The 26,949-nt window shown below is 42.4% G+C and overlaps 1 protein-coding gene across 1 annotated transcript in view; it reads right to left on the bottom strand.

Moving 5' to 3' along the window:
- KLHL29 (kelch like family member 29) overlaps window positions 1-26,949 on the bottom strand; it is a 335,222-nt gene that overhangs the window by 233,627 nt on the left and 74,646 nt on the right. Inside the window, exon 2 of the mRNA XM_082481556.1 lies at window positions 14,432-14,737. Coding sequence (XP_082337682.1) covers window positions 14,432-14,692 — 261 coding nt within the window. The 5' untranslated portion in view covers window positions 14,693-14,737. The remainder of the gene's footprint in view (window positions 1-14,431; window positions 14,738-26,949) is intronic.

Here is a 26,949-nt window from a genome sequence, read left to right as displayed (position 1 = left end):
GGTAGCGAGAGGCGTTTCTACTTCAACATTTAATGGCTAGTATTATCTTTCACACTAGCTGTATGCCAACATCCATCCAGTATCTAACACATTCCCTTATCTCCAGATCCAACAGAAAAGATAAAAATCATTCCCTGGCACCAGGAACATCTGCAGAACATATTCTTCATTCTGATACAGGAACTGAATTCGCCAGCAACGGGTGGCCTATGTACAAAACCATGACAAAGATTTCTGAAAAACAGGTAAAACAACTCCCTAGAAGATACACTTTTAGACTGCCTTAGGCTATATATTTCTATTCATAATGGGAAAGTGGATTCATAAACCACTCTCGTTCTGTGACAATTTATGACAGGGATAGACCACACCATCCTATCACACAGGTACATCGGCTGAAAGACAAAACCGAAGATGCGCTCGTGCTCCTTATTGTTCAGATACAACTCAGTCAAGTATTAAACTGTAGAGTCAAGTAAAACCAATTACACTTGCCTCAAACACAAAGCCATCCCAGCAACTAGAAAACTATACAGGGCCAGGACCTGTTATACAGCTTTGAGGCCAAATGACATGGCCTGGACGCATTCACAGGATTATATACTTTTACCCTCCAAACCAAGGTGGCTGTATCCAAACTGCCGGCTGGGAACGGCTGCCGGCCCTTGCTAATCCCCAAGCCATGCCTGGGAATTGTTTATGACAGCACGAGCTGGCCGAGGCCGAAGGCGAGGCAGAGCCTGTGCTAACAATTTAATGGTATAGATGGTCAAGCTCCAGCTCCTGGGCCCGTGCCCTGGCACCGCTTAATCTACTAGCCTAGACCTGGCCAAATGCAGTTGTATTGTGAGAAGAGCTGGCTGGAAAACAGACACATAAAAAGAAATGTGTATCTGACCAAATTTAAAATCTCTGCACATTTTCATGATTCCCTTTCTTATTCTTCTGTTGTTTTTTGTTTTGGTTTTTTTTCTTCCTCAAGTTTTATTTCCCAGATAACTTTATTTCCACAGAGATATTCTATTTGCCAAAGCAACAGAAGGTCAAAACAGTTGTGGTGAGCACCGAGTGCGTTTCATTTCTTACCCATGATTCAGTGGTAGTTGCCAGCAAGCGATGGCGCTTCCAGTACAGTCAGATACGCTGTGGGAAGTGTCAGAAGAGTTTAAATCAAGTGTATGATGGAAAATGGGGGAGAAGGACAATGATGTGAGGAGTGAAGTAGAAAGGTGAAAAGGTAAATGGATTGGTCCACAAACTTTGCAGCGTTGCTTAAATTTTGTTTAATCTCCTAGTTCAAAGAGTTGGATGCAAAAAGGCACGCTCTTCAACAACTGCTGCAATTGCCTTATCTCCGTTTCTGAACCACCTTCTTTGTTCCATATGAAAAGAATGACCCAAAGGGTCTTTGCTGCAGAGCAAATCCGCTTCCTTGCCAAGAGGTGACAAGGCTAGGTACGCAAGACCAGCTTTGCAGACTTCTTGCTGAGGTGAAAGTAACTTCCATAACTACCTTGGTGTGGCAAGTTCCACCTCTCTGTTCTCTGAAGGAAACCTTTTAAAAGAGTCTAGACAGACTTTTCTCAGAGTCCTCTCCACAGCTGTTTGCGGGCTCACACTACCAGAAAATAATGAGACTGGTTTTGTTGGAAGAGGCTCTTGAAAGCCACCAGGTACATCCCCTGCTCAGAGCAGGCTAACACTACACTGGATTGCTTGGGGATTTTATACACTCGAGTTTTGGATAACTTCAGGCTATGCAACAACATCTCTGGGCACTTGTGCTGGTGTTTGGCTACTCCCGGTGGGAGCATTTTTTCTTTCTTTCTAACCAGGATGACCATTGCTGACTTTTGTGCGCATTGCCCTTTGTGCCCCTCTGAGAAGACTCTAGTAGTGTCTTCTCCATAGAATCATAGAATGGTTAGAGTTGGAAGGGACCTTAAAGATCATCTAGTCAAACCACCCTGCCATAGGTGGCAGGGACACGTTCCACCACATCAAGTTGCTCAAAGCCCCATCCAACCTGGTCTTGAACACTTCCAGGGATGGGGCATCCGTAACAACCCAGAGTCTGTAGCCTTTTGTCCTGTTGTTGTTCACTCCTGAGAAGACTCTGGCAGCATCTTCTCCATATGCACGCACCCACTGGGAAGCTGAGGAAAGACACCACATTCCTCTCAGCCGTCTCTTCTCCAGGTTGAGCAAAGCCAGCCCTCAGCCTCTCATCCTCCACCACCGGCTCCACTGCCCTATTGTGTGGGACAATCACCCAGCACAACATGAGGAGCAACGTGGCTCACAGGGAACAGCGGAGGAACACAACATGAAGCAGTCAGCTTGGGTCTGTCCGGATGAATGTATAGGTGTCTTGCTCTACTCTTTTACTTCTGGCTATTTTAAAAAAGTCCTCTCTCGGTTCTCATTGTATCAAAGAGCACACTCCAAACTTTCCAGCGTGCTGACACTGAGCTTTTGCTGCCTTGTCCCTTTACAAAGCAATCAGTGATGGAAACAATAGCAACTTACAGGAAAACTCAGGAATTATCTACGTAACACGAAAATGGATGCACTGAAAACTTGAAACAGCTGTACAATCCACAGATTACATGAGATCTAAAAAAACTTGAAATAGCATTATCCTGCACTGCTCCAGAGCTAAATGTTATTGTAAAGCAATTTCTATTTCTCAGTAGGCTGAGAAAACAAGGTGAATGGCAGCTTTGTACGTGGCAAACAAAGTATCTGTGATCCATATCTTCAAAAACTGGATATGTGTGTATGTCTTCATCAAAGCAGAACATCTGAGCTAATCATGCATGTGTTTGATGATCTTAAAACCATCAATGCCACACATCAGACACTGTGGTCACAGGAAAACTACCAGAAGAATTATTGTGAGCAGTGGAAAAAATATTTATGAAATGGAGTTTAAAACTTCATGAGTAAGAATGGAATTAATACACTCACATTTTCCTCTATAATCCAGCTTGAAGAACCTTGCAAAGATAAATGCTAGACCTTTAAAAGCAGGGATGATAAAGATAATTAATGGAAGCTTAGAAAGAGAATAATGTCTCAAATCCATGTGGGGTATAACTATTGCTCAGCTTTTGAGGAAAAGGAAGATAAATTATTCAGTCTTACTCCATCCCAGCATGAGGCAGAAATTCTAAAGGAAACAAGCTGTTCAAAAACAAAACTGTGATGACTATGCCAAGATAGGAGTTAGGCTCAGAAGACCTAAAATAAATCCAAAGTTCTCGTATTTATTGGCCGATGAGGATTCTGGGTATTGTTTTAAAACAAACTGACACCACCTCTGCCTTGTGAAGTACATTTAAGTGGCGACTGAGTTCTAGGATGATGTCGGGATAAAAGTTTGTGGTTGGAAGGGACCTCCGCAGATCTCTTGGTCCACTCCTGCTCACAATGAGGCAAACTTTGATGTGAGATCAATGTGCTCCTGGTCATGTCCACATGATCTTGCAGTGGTTTTGATGGTGGAGATTCTGCAGCTGTTCTGAGCCTTTGCTCCAGTTTTGGACCCTACACTGAGAATCAATTTTTTTCATTATATGTAATCAGAATCTCTCTTGTTGTGCTCATTGCTGCTTCTCCTTTCACAGGGCCCTTCTGAGAAGAATCTGGCTCTTTTCTTTATACTCTCCCATTAGACAGGCGTAAAGAGGAATCAAACTCACCCTGAGCCTTCTCTTCGCCAGACTCAACAGACCCAGTTCTCAGCTTCTCCTTTTATGTCTTGTGCTCCAGTCCCCAAATTATCTTGGTGGATCTCCACTGCACTCACTACAGTACGTCAGTGTCTGTCTTACATTTGGGAGCCCAAAACTGGACATGGTACTCGAGACATAGTCACAGAAGTGATAGACAGAGAAGAACAAGCGCTTAGCTTGAACTGTTCGCTACTATCTTGCTAATACATCTCAGCATTTGTTTGACCTTCATTGACACTGCCAGTCATTTTCAACTTGGTCTCCATGAGGACCTGCAGGTCCTTTTCTGCAAAGCTGCTTTCTACTCGCACTAGTAGGCCATTTTTCCAGCCCATCTTGGTCCTTTTGAACAGTAGCACTTCCCTCTAGTATATTTATTGCTCCCCTCAATTTTTTGTTTGAGTATTCATGGCAATGTTAATTATTAAATATTAAACATCATCAGCCCCAATACTGACCACTCATCCCACTGCCAGTGGGACTTTGAACAGTTGCTATCTACACTCCCTGAGCCTGGTGAACCCACACAGGACATATCCCTACACATGAGTTGAAAGGATACCATGGGAAACTGTCAAAACCTTGCTAAAGTTAAACAAGAGCACCAGGGGTCCCCCTTGTCCGACAACCCAGTCATCTCATCATAGAAGGCCATCAGGTTGGTCAGGTGTGATTTGCCCTTGGTTGCTCCAGTCACCTTCTGGTCCTTTGTGTACCTGGAAATAACTTTGAGAGAGATTTGCTATACAGTCCTCCTAGACTGCCCTCTTTGAAGATGGCAATGACCATTGTCGTCTCATGTCATCAGGAACCTTCCTTGATCACTGTGGCCTTTCAAGGATGATAGCAAATGACTTCCAAATGGCATCAGCTCACGTCTCCCTCAGTATCCCTTGAAGTATCCTGTCTGGTCCCACGGACTTGTGTATGTCCAGTTAACTTAAATGGTCTGTTCACTACATTCCTCATCCTCTATTCCTGTCCCCATGCCTGTCCTCTACCATGGGCCACGCTTCACTCCCCAGACTACTGCTAGGCTAAGGGACCTGAGAGAATCTGAGAGCAGTAAAGGCGAAGGCAAAGGAGGCAAGAGTAACTCTGCTTCTGCTATGTCCACTTAGGACTACTTTGCTTAACTCACTGAGCACCAAGCCCACTTTTTCCTTTTGCTGCCAATATATTTACAGGCACCCTTCTCACAGCTCTTCATGTCCCCTGCCAACTAGATGACCTCCAGAGGTCCCTTCCAACCTCAACCATTCAGTGATTCTGCAGGATTTCCCTGTTCAGGCAGGATGGCCTCCAGCTGCGCCTGCTTGGCTCTCATATGCTGGTTGAGCAATTCCTGTGCCAAGAGGAGGTTGTCACTGATGAACCACTGGATCCTTCTGGGGGCACTGCAGGGTCTTGTACAACACAGCTCCTCTTACAAAGACTGGCAGTTCTGAAAAAGAATATGGATTTGCAAGGGAACACGTGGTCAAATTATGCTCAGCGTTGCTCTTTGGGAGTGTTCCACTTGCTGGCTGACAAATGTACCTTGATGCATTACTTCAGTGGTTTTGAACGCATGGACTTTGCATAACACTTTGAGTTCCTTTGGGATAAAAGGATAACTTTAATTATATATAATATCATGATATAAACAGTATACAATCTTAAACATTCAAATTCCACAGCCTTTCTTGACATGTTTGTGCAACAACTTAGCAGTAGTAAATATTATTCACATACTTCTCAGTGCTTTGTTTCAGGATTACCATAAAAGAACTGGAATCATAAACAGTAAGAAATAACGCTATGATATGAAGAATTTATTACTAGTTATTATTCATTATTTATACAGTGGGTGCATATCGCTTTACACGCAAACACCACTTTATAGACAGCATATATTTCTCTGCAGAACTTCTACAAGCTTTGTTTTCCAAAGTGAACCAGTTTGGTGACGCTAAATTGTAGTGGGTAACAACCACATATATTTCAGCTTGACAGGAGCAGAGAACAACCGAAAACAGAAGAGGCAGACTGACTTCTGGAAGAATTCAGAATAGAATTCCTCCAAACCAAAGCAAAATTCGCATTTTGTTTGCTGAAAAGTGCCTATTTCACCCATGAACAGAGTGCTAGAGCAGTTAACCAACACTTGGACATTTAGTAATGCTTCAAATTCCAAGAGAAAACCTAACAAAATAACTTGGGTACCTGCAAGTTTATCCTTCTTCTACGTGCTACCTTGAAAAGTAATGGTCGATTATAAATCTCTGTCAGAGCTGCTTCTAGAGAGTGAAACGAGTCGGGAGAAAGGGTGAGGAATTCCTTTTGTGGTCTCCCCTACAGCACTCCTGCAGGCATGGACAATAAGCCTGTGTTTTGCCCACTCACAAGATAGTGAGTCACTGTATTTCCATTTATGCAGAAGACATCTGCACCTTGTGTGCACTGTTCAGATGGGATGGAGCAGGGTTCAGCATCGCCGGTGTAACGTGACTCGACTCCTGGCATTACTTCTGCGGCACTGACAGAGCAATCCTCCGTCGAAACAGCACAGGCTGCCCACGTTTCATGCCATCGAGTCACAAGATCCTTGTGCTCCCCTTAAAGGTCTGGGCATTTTTTCAAGAGGATTTTCAGGATTGCAGACAGGGCGGTGGTGCTGCTTTAATGTCCATTTGGAGCGTCAGCTTTGGCTGATCAGAGCTTCCCGGTATTCCCGGAGCGCGTCAGCCTGGGTCCGGCGTTTGCAGGTGCAACACTCAGCAGTACGAGGAGGCAGAGAGCAGAGTTTAATGTACTGTTTATCACTCCCAGGGCCAAATTTATTTTTATGTCTATCGGCTTCATATACAACTGTCGTATCAAGCAGGAACTCAAGGCCCCCAGAAAGCACAGGGAAGGATGAAGCTTGGCTCACTTCTACTTCTTTCTTTCTTTTTATTCATTTGGTTCATTTGTTTTGCAAGCAACTTGTAAATTGGAAACTGCAAATCAATCAGCAATTTGAGGAGACCAATGCCATCAAGAAAATATTATCTGCTTGGCAAACAATTTATTTTCCTTCTGTTAAGCGTTTAAATTGTGTTTTTTAAAATGACCGCTGTTTTCCTGCTACTTATAACAAAAATCGTATGGAGACATCCCTCCCAACCAGTTCTGCAGCCTTCTACAAACTGCATCGGGCTCCTCTGTACCCAGCATACACCTTTGATCCACTCAACCCACCTCTCAATGATTTCTCTGCCATTAACCTCTTCATGCAATGCCAAAATCAGAAATTACCTAGTTGAGAAAGAATCAGCTTTCTTGAAAATAATTTCCAGGGTCTACCTGGCAAAGTTAGGCACTGACAGCAAAAATAATAGGAAACCGCAAAGCGATTCCTTGTAAAATCCTTTTTGTAGCCACGTTTGATGGTGACAATAGCAATACGTTCCTAAATGACAGCAACCAACCGCAGGATTTTATGCATCCACAACTCGGATAACCTGCCCTCCTTTAGCAGTACCGCTCCTTGAAAATAAAACCTCCAGTAATCAAAAGCAAATCATAGGCAAGAAAGCTCTCGGGACGGGTTTTTTAGCCTGACAGGAGGCCGGGACAAATCTTCTAATGAAACACCCATGCCTCCTGAATGGCCGAAGTATATATTCTGCCGCATTTTTAATGGATAATCTGCAACTAATACATGTGAAGCCAAAGTAACGATGAGAAATAAATAAGAAAATACGAAGAATTCTAAATCATTTTGAAGAATCGAGCACTTAAATCCTGGCCAACACACACTCTGTTTAGGTCACTGTTATTACTGATATTTGTCCCTTTTGGAAGTCAAGATACGTTTTGATCAAAGTGCCAAAGCCTAGAAATACTCCTTTTTCTTTATCCAAAGCTGTCATGTTTGTGACCTTGTAAGTACTTGGCTATGTCAATTAGTGCTTCAAAAATGCCGCCTTTCATCTTCAAATGGAACTGGGCCTAGAAACTGGCCAGACCTCTTAGCTCTTTCAACAGATGATAAACACATTGCAAGTCAAAAAATCCAAGCAGCTTTTTATGACTTTACAGATTAATTAGCATGCCAGGGCTTTCAGACCAGTTTCAGTCCAATAAAGTATCCACAGAAGTTGACAAACTAAACCCACATTTTGTATGTTCCAATTTCTACACTATGAAAAACCTGTAAAAATACATCTGAGAAAAACCACTAAAATTAGATGGTAAGAGGAAGTGACAGATCATCAGCAGAATTTAAGTCCTCTCTAGGGCCACAGGTCATTAAGAATAGCCTTCTACGGAGGAGCCTGAAAACTGCCCAAGGCGTCTCTCCAGCTTGTTCAAAGGGAAGAACCGGTTCCTCTACTTGAAGGCCTTCAACATGTCAGTTTTGGAACCCACCACTGATCTTACTTTGCTCTTTTGTCCCGTGGTGGCACAATTACCCCTCAGAAGTTGTGATGTTTCATAGTAGCTTAATATGATTACTTCAGACGAAGTGATTGCTGAGTTCAATTTACAGCGATTCTTGGTCAAGTTGTAATAAGCAAAAAGAAAAAAGTCTCCTGGTCAACAATCAATTCTCTGTCTTTCCTCCTCTCATTCCTGGTACAAGCTCTATTGATTCCTCAACAGCAACTCTCCAAACTGTTTGTGGATACCAGGAGGATACCATAATGGTTTGGGTTTTTTTTGTGGTGAACTGTGCTGGTTTCACCCTGGCTGGGCTGGTGCAATGGCACGTCATCGCCAATGTCATACACTTTGGCTGCTTTTCTTTGCTTGCAGACTCCTTACAGAATGCACAGGCCGGAAGCTGCATTCTTATTAAATGGAGTATCACCGCAAAAGGTAAATTGTGCAAAACTTATTGAACTTTCAAACCTAGAGAACCGAGAGAATGTGATTTGGGTGCCAGGGAAAACCTGTCCTTTTCTTCTGTTACAAACCATCAAGTGTTACATACTCTGGGCACTGCTCTGATTTCCTATACAGTCATGTAATATTCTGCCATAATTAGAGCTTCATACACACCAGAAGTCTCTCCATAGGTGGGAACAGGCTTGCATCTCACGTACCAATGATTCTGGACATTATTCTATTTTAAAAATTTATCCATAGGTAAAAATATGCTCCTGGAAAAAGATCAGTTGCACTATTTGGCATCCAGCAACTGAAGCCTCGCTTATCATCACAGTGATTTGCCAAAAGAATCAGGAGGACCTTTAACACAGCTTTTGCCATTATTGCACTTGGGCTGGACTGCTACATCGTGTCCAGATCAAAGAATTGACAGGCTACTATCTGAAACGGTGACAAAAATATGCCATCTATCAATACAAACCCTCCGGGGAGCGGAAGAGTAGCTTTGCACAGAGAAGCTGGAAGAGCAAAGCCTATATGCTTCATCACTGCATGTTTTGACTGTTTTCTAGCAACTGTTGTATTCCAATATTTATAATCTCTCTCTTTATGCAAGCCTCTTATGTTTTATAATAAAAAGAGTACATAAATTTCAGTTACCGTTGCAGAGCAAATTGTTGTATGTAATTAGTCATGTACAACATAAGGCGTAACTTGAAAAACAATTCGTGTTTATTTTTCCTCTGCTTAATCAATATTTTAAATATTTGTGGAAGCCATACACCAGCTTAGCAAATCGTCACCTCAGAAGCTAGAGAAAGAGAACAGACAACACAAATTCTGCAATGTACAGCGAATCATCTGCATGTGACAGACTGCTGTTGAGGGAACTGAATTATTTTGGACCTTAAAGGAAAGACGCATATAACATTTTATTTCTGTGCCGTTGCACTTTATTCCTTTTTACCCTGCATTCCTCAGCCATACTGACTTGTTTTTCCTTTAACATAAGAATTTTCTTCCCTCCCCACGCATTTTTTTAACGCTATTTAGTTGCAGTGATGCGCGGAGACAAAGACAGTGGGGGCGATTTTTTCCCCTGCAATTCTCGCCTGACTTCCCAGAGAGGTTAACAAATGCTTTACCATCTCTGTCTCCTCTCCCACATCATAACCGTGGCTAACCACAGTGGGATCAAAACTACAGTAGCAACAACACACAAGTCTTAAATGCCGCGGGAGTACTGTAAGTACAGGAGGCCAGGATCACATCTCAGCTACGCTATTTAAAGACTCAAGACTATATAGTTATCCCTGAGCTCAACTAGAGAAAATCTTATCAAAACTGAAGACCGGCATTTTTGTAAAATTTGCCATAGGTTTAACCTTGAGAATAACAAATCATTAAGTGTGTGGGGGCTTAAGAATCAATTTATGTTCCAAGCAAAGGGTTTTTAAAATTCTTTTGGAATTTAAAATTCGCCTGGCGTTGCACAGATTCTGTTGATGTATCAATCTTTTCAGGCATTTAAAAATAATATAGAGATGATAAAAGTAAATGTTCTATAACCAAAAAATCTCTTGGTAATAAAATTCCAAATTACAGCCCATGACAACACTTCTAAATTGAAGCTGTGATACAGGAGCCTTGATGGAGAAAATTGTACAAGTAACTCGCAAAGTAATTCGGAAAAGCAACAAAGAATGAAGGTGCTGCCGAGATGAACAGAAAACATAGCTGGAATGGTGTGCAGCATCCTTAAAAGAATTTTAGACTGTTTTGTTGCCAACATCTTAAGCAGTGCTGCAGTCTTATACGGATTTCTCTGATAGCTTCCTTCTACCAACAAATAACCTCCCTGGAGGAAAAAAACCCAAAACTCCTCCGCACGCAGACAAACCCAAACCTGAGCTCAATCATCATACAGGACTGGGCTCGGAGTGCGACAGATTGATCCGAACGCAGCAGTTTAATGGCCGGAATTGCACTCTCCTATCGACTACTTCAGGCATTCAAGGGGTTGAGGAAGTATCTCCAGCGAAGGACTCATCCCTTCAGACTGCACTGACTCTGGGTGCTGGTCTGTGGCCCAACGCTTTGGATACAGCACCAGGGAAGAGAAACCAAATTGAGTAAAAGAGCTGGAATTTTGCTCACAGTGGCACAGAATAAGCAGTAAACCCAATAATCACCACCTCCGAGTGACCCAGTTTCGCTGTTGGTATACTGGGAGCACAACATTAAAGTATTTCTTACAGGTTGTTGAGGTCTAAATCGCTTTTCTGATGTTTTCTGGCAGCCTCCGATGAAATGGGTTGCAGTCGTGCAAAGTATTATCGTCATTTTGTTCAGCAAAAAATAAAGCTCAGGAAAATACAGCTTTTTTGTTTAAATAACTCAGACCAAACATCCGTAACCACTTAAATGTGGCAGATCCACTAAGTGTGATTTGTACCAAAGCATCTGTGGTAAGAAGGTTACAGGTATGCTTTGAGAATAAATTTCAAAGGTCTGCAAAGTATAATTACTTCTAAAGTTCTCCTACACATTAATAATTAGTAATAAAATCCTTCTAAAGCCCTCCACAGAAAGATGTAAAAAGCTCTTCCAGAAGCATAAAAACGCAGACCAAACCCAACCCCCTCACAGTTGGTGTTATATATCTTAAGCTTCCCTCCGAAAATGGTTTCACCTCTCTTCAACAGTTAATTTGATCAATTTTTTCTCTCCCTTCCAATGCTTTTTCCATTCATATCACATAACTCGGGGTGAAGTCTTTAATCTTACATACATTTACATAATAATTTAAAGACCAAATGGTTCAGCCAGATTAGATAGTCTAGTGGTCCTTAAAACCATTTATCTATGAATTCCATGACCAATTCCATCACCAACACAGCAAGTTTCACACTCCAGTTACATGGCAGAGAGAAAAGTTTTTTCCTCCATTTTGAACTTGTCACTTTAGGATTCCATTAATTGGGAGCAGAAGGACAGGAATATGACCAATGTCTGCCAATACACGTATCCAGAAGACAGATCTTGTCAAACAGACTTCATTTCAGTCTTTGACAAGATGATGACTCTGTTTGATAACATGTAATGGAGGATGATGGCATGTATATGCATTTTTAATAACTATTGACTTAGCACTTTCGCTAAAAAGTCTGGAGCAATTACCAGCTGTGCAAACATGGGAGCAGTTTTATCGCCGTGCAAGGGAATGGTGAGTCTGACGCTGAAAGGATGCATATGGTTTTGGTACCTCTCTTTTCAAAGGCAAATAAAGAATGGAGAGGATGCAAAAGACACAGAGTTATCTAGAGGCTACTAAAACTGGTAAGGAGCAGGAAACTAGAGGAACCAAGGACCAAAAGTTTGATGAGATCTTCAAACCACATCAGTCAAAACCAGCTAAAGTCCAAACTGGTAACTGGTCGACACAGAAGAGTCCTCTCTGTCCCCAGTCTCGAGGAACATTGCTGGCTGAACCCATATTCTTGAACTATCACACAAGGAGCACCAGGTTCTCAATCTTCTTGCTCCATAACACCATGATGACCTTCTTTATTCACCATGTCACCTCTTGTGTGGGGTACTCTCTTGCCACTGGGTTTAATGACATCTGCCATAACGTTGGGGAAGGTTCAGACTGCAGAAGAGCAGCTCAGCGATCAAATATCCTGCTCCCCACCACAAAGAAGAACCAAGATGACACCTGCCCCCCATATGCTGGTACCCCATAAACATGCTCATAAAAAGGCTGTAGAGAAGAGACTGTGAACTCTCCACAGCTCAAGGCAACTCAGCACATTCCTGTTTTTTAAAGTAAACCAAGCAACCACGTTATTCTTCTGACTTGTGATTTCCTCGTTATACGGATTTAATTTTTTATGCCTAACCATTAGCTGGTTTCTACAAGGGAAAGGCACCGGCTGGTTACATCGCTAACCACAAGTGTAAATCTGCTGCGTGTGAAGGAGAGAGACAGAGTCAGGCAGGGTGAACATGAGTATGTATGAGCACCTGATGTTTTCTTCTGACATCGTTCCACATCATTAGTTGGAAGCTTGCTAGGCACCATACCCTTACATCTCTGTTCATCCTACCTACCTCACTTCTCCTTCAAAGTTTCTTCCTCTTTAGCACATGCAGTTTTGAATTTTTAGAGCCGCTCAGCTGATTCTCAGAAGAAAAGGCTGGCGCAAAGGCTGTATGCATTTTTACACATTTATTTTATGGGAGATTACACAGCTGATTAACAGTTCTCGGAGTAAAAAGTGTCCCATGTTACCTCCGTTCTTGTCTATTTATTGCTTTTGATCTATTCATGCCAAAACATTCTTACTAATGAAAGTCATCAGAAAATTGTCTAATAAGGTAATTTAGAAGACAGTTCACATTGAACATATGATCAAAAGGCATTTAACTTGCTGTTCCTGCCTCCTCTCCCCCAGTAAACACATGGTTTACTGGCACTGCTGTGCTTCAAAATGGCTTGGAACATCTGGGAGAAGGGCCGATCAGCCCCAGACAATCATTGGACTCTAAGCAGACCCAGGAACAAAGGTCATGATAAATGAAATGACTGCTTTGGCTCCAAAATTGCCTCAATCTTCTCCAGACAAAGTATGATTGAAATGCATCTATCTGTGGATAGCATCTGGAGAACTCTAAATATGTTTTGATCAGAATCTGATACGCTTCTTTCAAATGAAAATAATTTGAAGATGCCATGGAAAAATTTTAAAACCAATCCCACTGTAAACTTCGGCCTAATGTTTCCTTCTGCAGCATTGACCTTGTTTTCCTACAGTGTGAAAAAAAAATCAATATAATAATGGTACTGCAGTAAAATTTCAGCTTGCTCTTGGCTTACTTTAAATAACTTTATTGTCTCCTTTCCTCCTGTCTGTCTCTGCTGTATTTGGCACTTGCAGTTATTAAAATAAAACCAAGTTGAAAGTACATGTTAAATATCATAAAAAGAAAACCAGCAGTGCTTCTGGCTCGCTTTGCTAATGCTGTGGTCACCTTTACAATTTGCCAGGGCTTTCTATTCCCCAGCTGTTCTACCTGAATTTGCATGCAGAAAGAAACCCCAACTTTCTACTGGAATAACAGCTTGTACTTTGCAGATTTAAAAGAGCTAAATGTTTAAAAAAAAAACAAGGAAAAGTCACCCTCCTCCCTCCAATTATATACTAGAACAAAAAAGCCCAATGGTTTACTAGTGACTTCAATTCTTTGCCGCTTAACATTTTCTTACTCCTTAGCGTGCGTTTCTGCACAAATAAGAGAGCCTGGTTATAGCAGTCCCACTGTTACCCTCCAACCTGCACTAGGAACGAGGCTTTGAAAACCTTACAGGAAAGTACCAACCAAAGAGCAGCAAAAACACCATTCAGCCAAAGTTACGCCCTTTGGGCACTTTCCACTCCCTCTGGATAAAAACCACAACCACTTTCTGTCAACCACAGCTCTGCCTTGGTCAACAGACAAGACCATTCCCAAAAGCAAAAGTGGGAACCACACATTGCAGGGAAAGCAAAAGAAAGCCGAAAAGTAGGCAGTGCTGAACAGAAAGAAGCGTTTGCTCTGCTTGGGGCTCTCAGGAGCATGGCTACCTTCAGTCTTGGAGCAAGAACGACCTACTCTAGTGTATGCACAACACACAAAAGAATAAAAAAATACCCTAGACTGCCCACAGAATTTTTTTCTTCCTCCTCCTCTTGGCTATACCATGAACAAAGACTTTGCAAAGGGGCAGATGAAGCTCCATCTCTTAACATCCCTTCAACAACATCGACCCCAGAAAAAAAAAGCTAAATCCTTACTTTGGTACTTGAAGCTGGAGACGAGTTGGCCACCAGGCTGGTGATCACATCGCTGTTGACGGTGGTGCAAGCGGCAGTGGCCGGGGTGGGGAGCCGGGAGGGGACGATGGGCAGGGGCAGCAGCCCGGGGCGGTTGTTGCTGTTGGTGCTCGCGGCGCTGCTGCAGTTGGTGCTGCTGACGTGATTGCCGTTGGAGCTCCAATCCCGGCGATCCCACCCGGCCCGATAATCTCTTTCAAACCGGCTGTGGTGCCGTGACATCTCGATGGAGGGCAGCTTCTTCTCAAAGGGAATGCAAGAGCTTGCCTGAAAGATTAAAACCAAAGAAGTGTTAGGAATAAGGTCCCAGCACGGTGACTGGACTCTATAATCACCAGGGCAAGCTCCTGCCATGCCTCCTCTGCTTAGGAGAGTACTGTTTCTCTCGCCCCTTTTCCCAGCTGAACGTCAGGAGGAAAAGAAGGGTGGTGGTGTAAATGTTAATCTAGAACACAAATGAGAGAGTTTGGACAACTACAAGCAGGTGGTGGAGAGACCAATCCCTCAGATCCGAGGAAACACCATCTGCCCAAACTCTCCAGCAATACACAACAACACACAAATTACGAAATGTCGCGTAAGAAGAAAATCATCATTCAGATCTTCTGATAGCAGGAAAATCTCTCCAACAGCTTTGTCTTGCACTTTTGTCGGTAGTCTGCAGATCATTTCTGTGGCTCTCTTCCACATCTGATGCGTGACCAAATATGAACCCTGAAGATCAGAGGGAGGAAAATCTACCTGCAGAATCTATCCATTACTTCTATATTTTTAAAGCTGAATCTTGCTCTACGCAGCCCCCTCTCCTCCTTTCTGCTAGACCTCCTCACCGGAAGCTCCTACAGGAATAGTTCACGCTGTGACGCCTGAGCTCTCCGTAGTGTGACTGCTCTCCAGGGCAGGCCAATGTGTCCTGTCTCCTCCCATGCTTCTGGCTGGACTTAAAACACTTAATATACCCTAAACGATCAACTGACCAAATCGCTTTGTGTGATCATCCCGTCCTTATCATTACTTGCCTCCTCAGTCTGTGTTATCTGAAGATTTTATCTGCCAGAAGCAAGATGCCTGCACGCAACGCTGGGAGTTGAGACTCCCAACATCTAATCCTGGTTCTGATAATTATATGTTACGTAGCCTACAGCAGTTACTTAAGTCTTCCTGCCAAGGTCTCCTAACCTGCACAATGGTGGCAATAATGCTATTTTCCCAGCAGAGTTCAGAGTAAGTATAAGTTTACAGCAATTGAAATTGAAGAACAGTGTAAATAAATGCTAAATATATTTATTCCCATAAATAAATAATGCATATCTAGGTCACTGCTGCATCTGATTTATTTTATTTGCATCAGACGATCCAATAGGTTCTTTGTAATAGTAACACCAGGTCAGTTGAAGCAATTTTGTTTCACGAATTCTTAGACACAAAAATGGACAATAAACATATCTGCTTATCATGGCTTGAGGAGGCAGCTGGAACCAAACTCACTGAGAAACTTCAAGATAAGAAACTACTTCAGAGAGATATTACTTAGAAGCAGCAAAACCCAGTACGCCTAACAACAACATTAGTAGTTACTCACCTGGCAGAAATTTAAAAGAAAATGGCCAACAAAACCCTACTATTATTACTAAGTAATTAAAGGTTCACCTGGTTCACCAGAGAGCTACTAGCTTGAGATGCAGAAAACTCTTCCTCAGTTAAAAATTCAGTAATATAAATGTGCATTAAAAAAACAAACAACAAAATCCCCCCCCCCCATCATTATTTTCAACAAAATACTGAACCAAATCTCCCAAGAAGCTGCATTTGAGATGGCTGTGTTGCCCCTCTGCAGAAGTGAGCGCCCCCTATGAGAGAGTGTATGGGGGATGACACAGCGGTGTTGTAAATGCTGACCACAAAATTAACATTCCTCTTAATCCAACAGGGCCAGCTATTTTTTCTCCGGTAGGGTGTGATGCAAGATTTGACTTGATGATTTGAGGGCTGTGGATTTGATGACATTTACTTAGAATCTTCTTTCTCGTATTTTTGTGGCCATCAGATACTTTAATTCCGAAAGCTCATTTCATATTTTCCAGAGGACCATGTGGAAACGACAGCTCTACACTGAACACGGCAAAAACCAGGGACACAAGTGCTGTGAAAGATGGTGTAGTGAAAACAGAAACTTTTGTTTTAGTAGAACTGAAGAAAGCAAGTTTTTCCTCTAGTGACAACCGTCTCAGAATAAAATCAGCACCTAAAGACACCGTCTTTAAAGGTTAGAAATTCCACAGGTATAAATCATCTTCCTTTTGTTTTATAAACCCTTTGCAAAGCCAGGCGAAAAGGGAGACAGCAAACTGCAAGCTACAATCTCAAAATATATTTTTTTATTCCTTGCCTTTGGAAAAGTTTCTTTTTAAATCCGCACGGTCTCCACCACTGTATGAAGCTATCTTTTGTGACTGTTTGGATGGTGGCTGTCAAGTGAATGCCCTTCTCCTTCCGAGCTCGAGGATCTCCATTAGCTGTATTAGTGTACTTCTTGACAAGGCAACTAGAGAGAACCAAATCACAGATCCCCCCACCCACCCACACACTTGAGTATATCTGACATTTAATTCAGCGGAGAGCAGAGGCACACATGCACATAAGTCAATAGCTAGCGGTTTTTGCCACACGATCCAAGACACCATGCCCCCAGCAATTCTACTATCAGATGAGACTGACAGGCAATTACGTCAATAACAAGCAGGAAAAAAGCCCTCGACTAAGCCACGCATTAAGAATTTTACTTAAAACCCACCAGGAGCAAATTCACTTCTTTGTCCAGCTACTGTATTTCATGGTATTTCCAATAAAAAGTAAAAGCCATGGCCAAACGTCGTGTTTTTTCCTACGCATTGCATTAAATACACACTGCTTGTTTCAACGTGTCATTTTTGGCTGGGTACAAAGATATTTGACAGCAACAAGATGTGCAGAAAAAACGGAGAGGATAACTATCTAATAAATGAGTATTCAACTGCTCGTACTAGCTATTAATCGCTTAAAATTAGAAACAATATAAAATGTGCTCATAAATAGCTGCTGGGTGAGGTAAGAAATGGTTTGTGAACAGGCTAGCTAATTTTAAAATATATTTTTGGGTCCAGAGTTTATGCTTTGTCTAGACTATTTTTGTCAAGGATCATAATCATAGTAATAATGCTTTAAACATATTCTGTACTCATAAGAAAAAACTTCTCCAACAAAGCGTGTCCCGAGCCAAGCACAATCATCACATTCCTCTGCGCAGAACTTGACACAGGGCAGCATAAACCATCTCGAGCAACGGCAGTGACGGGGCCCAGCGGAAACCACACGCGAACAGCGAGGAGGGCAGCAGCCACTGTAATCCAAGACATAGGAGCGTTTTCATCCTAACCCAGCCGTTACCGGTTCCAAAATACCCAATGTTAGGCTAAAATTTTCCAGACGTGGATTCTTTGGGATTTTTTATTTTTTTTTAAGAATAAATGAAAAAAAAAACCAAACCAAACCTTTCTGTTGGGGATACAGGAAGGAGAAAGATCAATACCTAATACTTACAAATACCAATGTCAATAGCTACAATTAATTAATGTTTTCCCTTTCTAAGGGAAGTTTATTTCTCCTCAACATTCATATGCGTGCATTTTTCCCTTCAATATCTTTATGTCCCTCGAAACAGCACTAGGGCAGAGAAAGCCGGTTTTTACCTTGCTTTTCAGAGTTGGGGAACTCCCAGTGCTGTTCGCACTGAAGTCACTGCCCCAGCTAAGCCTTGGCTAATTATAGCTCTATCAACTTCAGTTTTGGGGCCAATTTTTCATCTAGCCTGAAGCTCCCCGCTGAAGCTCCCACGTCTAGAAGTCAGTTCTTGAGCAGATAAGCTTAAAGCTATCTCAGCTACGTCTACCCTACATCAGATCCGTAAAACCGCAATGTAGACATAGCTGGCAACAGAAAGAACGTTATGATTTGTGTATCTCAGAATAGAAGTCCATGAGGAGGCACACTGCATGCTGTTACTGCCGAAAACCGCTCTGTACAGCTAATTCAGCTGACACACTCTCTTGTGAAGGTGGCAAAGTCAATGAGACAGGCCTTCTCCCACTCTCTACTCAAGACGTAATCACTGGAGTAGCCGGGTGTCTTTAACCTCGACTAGAAAGGAAACGTGTGTTCCTGTTTGTCACACAGAATCAGAGGATTTTATTGTGCAGCCAAAAGGAACAAAAACTCTCTTAGAGGGAAAAACCCCCACCCTATAAAGGGAGAGGAGAGGAGAGGAGAGGAGAGGAGAGGAGAGGAGAGGAGAGGAGAGGAGAGGAGAGGAGAGGAGAGGAGAGGAGAGGAGAGGAGAGGAGAGGAGAGGAGAGGAGAGGAGAGGAGAGGAGAGAGGAGAGAAACCCACAGTTGTTACTGGATGAACTGATAAATTCAAAGCAAAAAGGAGATCACATTGGTATTAAGGGAAAGCTGTGGAAAAGGCTATAAAAGCTAAAAAAGAGAGATCGAGCAACCAGAGGAAAATAAAAATCCCATGACAAATCTGAAACAAGATTTAGTGATATGGCGATGCAAACAAAATGCCCATCTCAGTCCCCAAAGACTGCAGCGCTGTGTATGTGGTGCAAAAATCATGCCAAAACACAGCCGACCCTCTCGGTTTCAGAGGTGGGTTATGCACGGTACGCTGGAGCCGGGCACAAGGATTATACAGGCACCCACCCCCTTCCTCCAGAATCTACTTTCACAGCAAGACGGGCTTGGGAGGGAAGAACAAGGAAGAGCAATAGAGGGATGACACAACACTGCACACCCTTCTGAGGGACAGGCATCTCTCCGAGCCCTCCAAGGCCAAAACATGCAATGCGGCAGGTGAGAAAGACCATAAAAAGAAACAGCGTTAAATCTATTGCTCTTGAGGGAAAGTAAAATGTGAGAGCACCCCCGACAGAGAAAATAACTTTTTCTACGACCAGGAGTTTTAGAAATGCCTCATATAAACAGCTTGGTCAACAATAAAATTTGAGGAAGTTTTTCTGCAAAACCTGAGCGTCTCTGGGACTAAAATGTGGGGCACCTACGCAGATGACTACATCCAGCCTCCAAATTTACCCAAAACACTTGGGCCATTTGGAAACACTCCTACCTTCTTCGTTTAGAATCACCTTCCTCCTCCTGGTACTCATTTTTCACCACATCTCTTAGGCAAGCTCATTTGTTCCTTGTTTCCACAGCTTCCACACACAAACACAGAGGCACGAAAAAGACCAGAGGCGTTTGCGATAGCAGCGTGCTAACGACAGGCCTCTTACCAGGTTCAAACAGATCATTGCTGCAGATTTATTAAACTTAAGTGATTAACATTTCATTTTTATGCTCGATACATTTAAACACAGCCCTTCTTCCCCCAAGCCCCGAACACTCACTGTTCTGCAGAAAAAAAATGTTTCCTATTCACGTTCCTCTAAATGACAGTCCGGCTCGAGCCTTAGAGCAGCGTTTTCCCTGCTCTCCACGCTTATCTAGTCAAGGTCTCCTTAAAACGCCTGTCCTCGCAGATATAAATATAAGGAAAAAGAGGCTTTCAGCCAGTCTGAAGCTAGAGAATCAGATTTCTTAGACTATTAGTCAACTTCATTAAGTGACTTCAAAAATAAAGGTCAACCTTTTAATTTAAATTTTTCCTGGGCAAGCATTTGTTTCTAAATTTACCTTTTAAATAATAACATTCGAGAAATATGATAGGCAAGAGAGGCTGGGAGACAGAGCAACGGAAGTAGATACACGGTCATTAGGGAAATGGAAGAAAAGAAGAAAGAAAGAGTCTGAAACATTAAAATAAGCAGCTAAATAGCCTTACGTGTTTTCAGACTGGATGAACAGAAGCATCGATAAAATAGCCTATTAGAGAGCTTCAAAAGCAGTTAAGTGCATGTAAAGCCTCACTATTTTATGAGATCCATAAAAAAAAAAAAAAAAAGATGAGGAAGAAGAGAGAGATTTGCTGTAATCAGATCCAGCATGAAGAACTGTAACTGATAAAGAAGGCGGCCTAAGTACCTATGCTTGAACGACTTCAGGTACACACTGCGGGGAAAATGCTACTGTTTTATCAGAGTATACCGACACAACCACCTCTTCCTGGGGCACAGGACTGAAGACATAATTTATGCATATGGAACCAAAATCACACTGAAATATAGCAATGTTACCATAAATTCTGGATATACCTCAATAGTAATGTCATACACGCACACATATTAAACACACGTAAATGTGTCTTTAAGAAAATCTCACAAATAAAATAGGGTGCCGTAGACCTGGCAGCTTCAGGACCTACTCTTTACTTCAGAAGTGTGACAAACAAAATGTTTTACTGGAGCTCAACATTATTTATAACCTACAAAGACTTTTTTAGACACATACAGAATCGCTGTTATAAGCCTACATGGATCTGACTAATCCATTTTCACAATTTTTACTTAACTTCTTTTTTTCCATTTGGGTGACTTCATTGAAAGACTTCTTTGTTAGACGAAGGCAGTAGGAATCCAATCAAGAGATTCTGTAAAGCTGAACTACAAGCAGCTGTGTAGAAAGATAAGACCCAGAAATATTTGAGGGGCAAGGAAACAACTTTATTATCAAGCAAGGTCTACTTTTGTAAACCCCTGATTTAGTCTTGTAAACAGTTGTAAAGCTCTTGTAAAATCCAAGACAAGGCAGAAAGACTTGAGCTGCTTTGCTACAATCAGATCTTCAAAAAAAAAAAAGAAGAAAAAGAAGCCCAAATCCTAACCCTGTAAGTGATAAAGGAGCAGTAGATTCAAGAGATTATATAGGATTTAATTTTCCAAATGTATGCTGGAGGAGGCAATGCTTTGGGACATATATATAAAAAAAAATAAATCAGAGCAGCAACACAACAGTGTCTTCTCAGCATAAAGTTCACTATGCAAGAAGCACAAATGAGACTCTTGCTCCTCTGTCTCGAAATATTGTAGCAAAGGGGGTACACTTATTATTTCTGACTACTTAAGATGGATATGAGAATCATCTCTTTAGATAAGTAAAAAGATAGACTAGACTATTCAACTGAAAAAAAACCAAACGGCCACAATGAGAGTGAAACCATACTTTACCAGTCTGGTTTCCTTCTCTTCAAGTTGGGAGAATACGATCTTCCTAAATAAGGGGTTACTAAAATATCTGTATGTGTATGTTTTATTACTAAGCTTCTTGGAAATTTATCTTCAATATGATCATTTCCTATATTTTGTCGTTTACTTTCAAATGTTAATTCATTTACACCCTGAGCGGAGTAGATCTCACATCCTGCAATTCACTGATCACGAGCATCGGTAGCCTGAGAAAAACTCAGAGGTCCAGAGGCGCCCGTGGTCCTGCTGCTCACGCTGTTGGGAGAGCAGATGAAGACCAGTCCCGCCCTGAGCCCTGCTGCATGCCAGACTGGGACACACACAAAGTGCAGGGGTTTCCTCTGGGGAAGGTCCCCATCATCCAAGTGTCCTGGGCTATTTTGAAAGGCCTCGATCCACAACCTCAGCCGCACTTAATGTCAATTATAAATTGATAGAAAATACGTCATCATAGACTCATAGAATAGTTTGGGTTGGAAGGGACCTTTAAAGGTCACCTAGTTCAACCCCTCCTGCAACATACTGGTTTGGGATATGTATCTGGAGAAAATTCCTAATTCCATTTCTCTCTCTTCAGGCTTTTATCGGAAAGATCTCCCGCTTGGTCTAGTCCTCCCCCTTGGCTGGTTCCAAACACCCTCCCAAAAGCTCAGAGCAGAACTCAACCCCACCCTCCATCCCCCAAAATCAATTCTAGCTGCCATTTGCTCTTATGCTTTCCAAGGTCCTTCTGCAGCAACGTGAATGGAATTTTGCACAGCAGTCTTCTAAATGAAAATCCAACAGAACTTTACACAAAGGTATAATAACTTTCTCAGATGCCTCTACAGGGTCCCGGGTAGCCGGCGCTGCCCAGAACCCAGCCTTGTTAAAAACGGGGAGAGAGAAAAAAACGTAACGTCCCTCTGTAACACTCCTGCTTGCAATACACTGCCCCAAAAACATTAACTTCCCTAATTAAATTATCTCATTAGCATGAAAAGCAAACGAAAGAAAACCAAATGCCAGAAGCTGCTATGTTAAAGGCCAGTTGGTGGAGGGTTTGTGCAGACTCAGGCGGCAGAGCCGGTGGCCAGCACCCCGACTGCCCGCACAGGGGATGGCTGAACGTCAACTGGTGGCCAGGGTCCAACAGTGCCCGCTGGGGAGAGGTAGAGGAGGGAAGACAGGGACACGGCTAGATTTCTGCTGGGGAAATGGGCCATCTTCTCAAAACGCACTAAGTGGTTGCCAGCACCTGACATATCTAATCTCACCTAAGACTTCATAGTTAATAAAACAGAAATGTAGAATAAGCTACTGTCAGTGTTGCCAAATGTCACAAATTAAATCTCACAAAATTTAATTAACAGGATCTTGGCTCTTTTGGGGCTGGTTTCTTGCGGGGGTGGGGGGGGACTAGGTCTTCAAATTACATTTGGACAAGGCACGAGACATTTCCTTTGATTTACTGCCGCTCTAAATTTTCCAGCCCTTGGGGAAGACCGATCAATCAGTCGAAACTATTAGAGGAGAAAGCTCTCTGCCAAGGAAAGGGTTAAGTGCTGCACTTGTTACAGCACCTGCACTGCTGCAAAACTGTGTAATAAATAAAATACTTCAAATTTCCCTCTTAGAGGATATTTTTGGGTCATCCTACCCCTGTCATTGCTCACATTTAAAAAGCTTCAGATAGCACGAGGGGAAGTAGTAAATTTTCTCTTCCAGCACTGATACCCGCTGACCACGGGGAGTTTTCTCACATACGTTTTGTTAAAAGGAGACATATATTGCTCCCCCAAATCAAGACCACATGTCCACTTAAGGCATGAAACAGTCACTAAGCACCTGATATATAAAAAGAGCTTATAAAAAGGCTGAGAGAGCTGGGACTCTTTAGCCTGGAGAAGAGAAGGCTGAGGGGAGACCTTATTATGGCATACAAGTATCTAAAGGGTGGGCTGAAGGAGCATGGAGCCAGGCTCTTTTCAGTGGTTCCAAGTGACAGGACGAGGGGCAATGGGCACAAGTTAGAACACAGGAAGTTCCGTTCAAATACACGGAAACAGTTCTTTACGGTGAGGGTGACAGAGCACTGGCACAGGCTGCCCAGGGAGGTGGTGGAGTCCCCTTCTCTGGAGATTTTCAAGACCCGCCTGGATGCAGTCCTGAGTGATGTGCTCTGGGCAATCCTGCTTTGGCAGGGGAGTGGGACTAGATGATCTCTAGAGGTCCCTTCCAACTCTGAAAACTCTGTGATTCCGTGATTAGATGCAAAATGCCTCAGAAAAAAAAAAAAAAGAAACATTAAATGTACTGAACATGAGACTAGCACAGTCCATACCAACGTGCATCCAAGAACCTTTGAGGCTTCACACTAAGGTAGGAAAGTGCAGTTATCCCGATCCTGCAATAAGAAACTGAATTTCCAGAGACCATGCAAGATCCCTATACAGAGGGGAATAACTACAGTTTTTTCCAATCTCAGTGCCCTAAATCTGGGACTGTTGCCATCCTCCACTCACGTACCCTCAGAAGCTACCTCGCTGTTCATTTAAGGAGCCACATATATTCTTGTCGCACTTTTGGAAGGCGCGAAGGGCCTGGAGAGGGGAGTTTCTCTGCATATTTCCACAGGACAATTTTTTGCTTCGTGGCACTGGTACCATTAGTACCAGAACTTCAGTACCAGGTGCCCCTTTTCCTGGCTGGAGATACTGGACTTCTAGCTCACCTGGCAGACATTAGGCCTTTGGAACCCAAGTGCTCCTTTCCCGGTGCATGTCACTGAAGTTGGCCAGAGCCCACGTTATCTGTCCATCTGCAGTCACCGCTCATCACCTCTTGTGGCCTAACCATGTTACATAAAATGGATTGATTTTATTTTCAGTTGGTTCAATAGACAAAGTATCAGTTACATCCACTTGCTATTTTTGTTTTGTTTTGAAAGGCGATGCTTAAAGAATTAGAGGGACAGTGCCACCAGCCTAACGAATTAGTACCACACCCAGTATCAAAGTTAACTGCTTCTCAGCTTGCTCCTCTGCCTCTTAAAAGCTATTCCTGCTACCGCTTCTTCCACCACCTTTTCTTGCTTCGCACTTAAAACTGCCACCAGCGACTCATGTTTTTTATCTTTTCAACTGTTGGATGAAGACTGTTTGCTGAATGCAGTAAATCAGCAACCTACCTTTTCTAGGCCAGAGGTCTGAAGCTTTTAATTAGCTGCTTTAGAAATAACATGATCAAATAAGCATCAGCTCATTTCTCAGAAGCATGAACCACTCACCGTATCCCTCTCCGGATATGTTAGGTGATGTAGAACCTTTAAAAATTACGGAAATCAAATCATGTTTGGCAAGCACCTACTTAAATATGGATTTAAGAATACCAAGAATCTAGTTAAGAATATAACTTTAAAACTCCTAGATTTGCAAGCGCTGGCCAAAATGTTTGCATTTTATCCTGAATAGCAATCATTCATTTCGTTCAACCAAAGCTGTCAAAAACTCTATATGCAGTCTTGTAGCGAGATTCTTATATACATGCCAAATGCCTGTATAGCAAACATCTGGCCTCACTTCTGTTCCATGGATTTGCCAAAGCGTAAGTCCATCAGTTGTTTTTTTTCTTGCGACTTTGTTTTTTTCCTTTTCTGCTGTGCCTCAGGTCATTTTTCTTAAAGTGAAATCATTAAAAGAGGCAGAAAGAGCGGAGGAAGGAGGACTAAGAAGAACTGTAGCATCTGAGTAATCTTCCAGTGGGACTAATTTTACTAAGTATTTGTGCTACTGCTACCAGTCAATCCCTACAAGTATTATTGAGAAACTAAAAAACAAAGAAACAAACAAACAAACGCATTTAGCAAAGAATATTGGCATAGAATGAAGGAAAAACACATACGCTCTTCTATAAACTAGAAGCTCAGTTTACTCAAATGTCCTCAATATCAATATAAAATGTATTAACATAAAAAAATAACTCGCTGCTCCCTTATTTTGCATTCATTTTACATCCGTACTTCTCCGAGGCAACAGATCAGAATGGTGCATTGCCTTCCCCTCAGGCCAAGTGTAATAAACAGGCAGGTGTAATACAAGGCTGCGGCGTCTCAGCTCTCCTCCCAAACAATTGATCTTCCAGGCCCAGGGTGTAATTCAGTCTTGGTAGCTCCCTTCACATGCCTCATTCCTGATCGGTCAATGATTTCAAATCAAGCAGAATTAAAGTGTTATTTTTGTGAGGGGGGATGATATTCACTAGTGACCAAAGTGAAACTAATAAACTGATTTCCCTTTACTGCCTTGGGCGAAGCACAGAAATTCAAGTCTAGGAAAGAACGACTGCAGCTGTTTCATCAGTCTGCTGCCCAAACGCGCGTGCAATTTACTATCTTTAAATTCAATTTTTGTTCGCAAGACAATTTCGGAAACAGAACACAGCAAAAAAGGAAGCAGCGAGGGTATCTGACTCTGCAAGACGGGGCTGTGCCGCGCGAGCCTCCCGAGAGGAGGGGAACAGCACTCTCCTGTTCTTCGAAACAGAGTGTATTCCTCCTGCCAGTAGCAAATTTATCCAGTAGATGTCAACACCAGCAAAAAATATGTGTAAAGCCAACCTTAACAGCAACAGTAGTCACTTCAATTTACAGGAGTGCATCAGAGGATAGTTTAATATTTGTAAGCATCGCATACTTTATTCTCCACCGTCCCATCCCTGCGTCTTCCAGTATGGATCCAGCCTGGCCCATCTGTCAATAAACATATGTGAAGCAAAATAATTTTTTTTTTTTTTTTGCTTTTAGAATAATTTTGTCTGGTTTGCTGGAAAATGGAAAAATTGCTCATGAGCATGTGACTACTTTCAGATTAGATCAGAGGAAATTTTTCAGAGGAGGAGCAGGGAGGAGGGTGGGCAAAATACTATGCGGCGCAAAGCGACCACTACAAGCCAAATCTTCGTCGTTACTAAATATAATCCGAAGAGGTCTGTTCCCTTCCGGCCTTTCGCTGCATGGTTAAGCAATGCAATGATTTCATGGATTTTGCTCTTTCCTCAAGGAGCTTCTCAGCCTACAACAGTGCCCTGAGATTCCCACGCCGACCCCAGGTCAACAGATACTTGTTGTTCCTGTAAGTTTTTTTTTTCCTTTTTTTTTTGCAATACACCAAGGACAGTCTGTTGTGAGCCTTTTAGTGTTATTATCACTCAAAAGACTGAATTTGCTGACAAGTTTTAACCATGCAAAAAAACAAGGCCATTGCTGTTGACACTTTTAAATCTACTATTAAGATCTGACTGTTTGAACAGCTTGCGTGT

This window comes from Vanellus vanellus, assembly GCF_965231255.1.
Source record: "Vanellus vanellus genome assembly, chromosome: 3".
NCBI lineage: Eukaryota > Metazoa > Chordata > Aves > Charadriiformes > Charadriidae > Vanellus > Vanellus vanellus.
The sequence above is the reverse complement of the archived record's forward strand: the minus strand, read 5'-3'. Positions and strand labels throughout refer to the sequence as shown.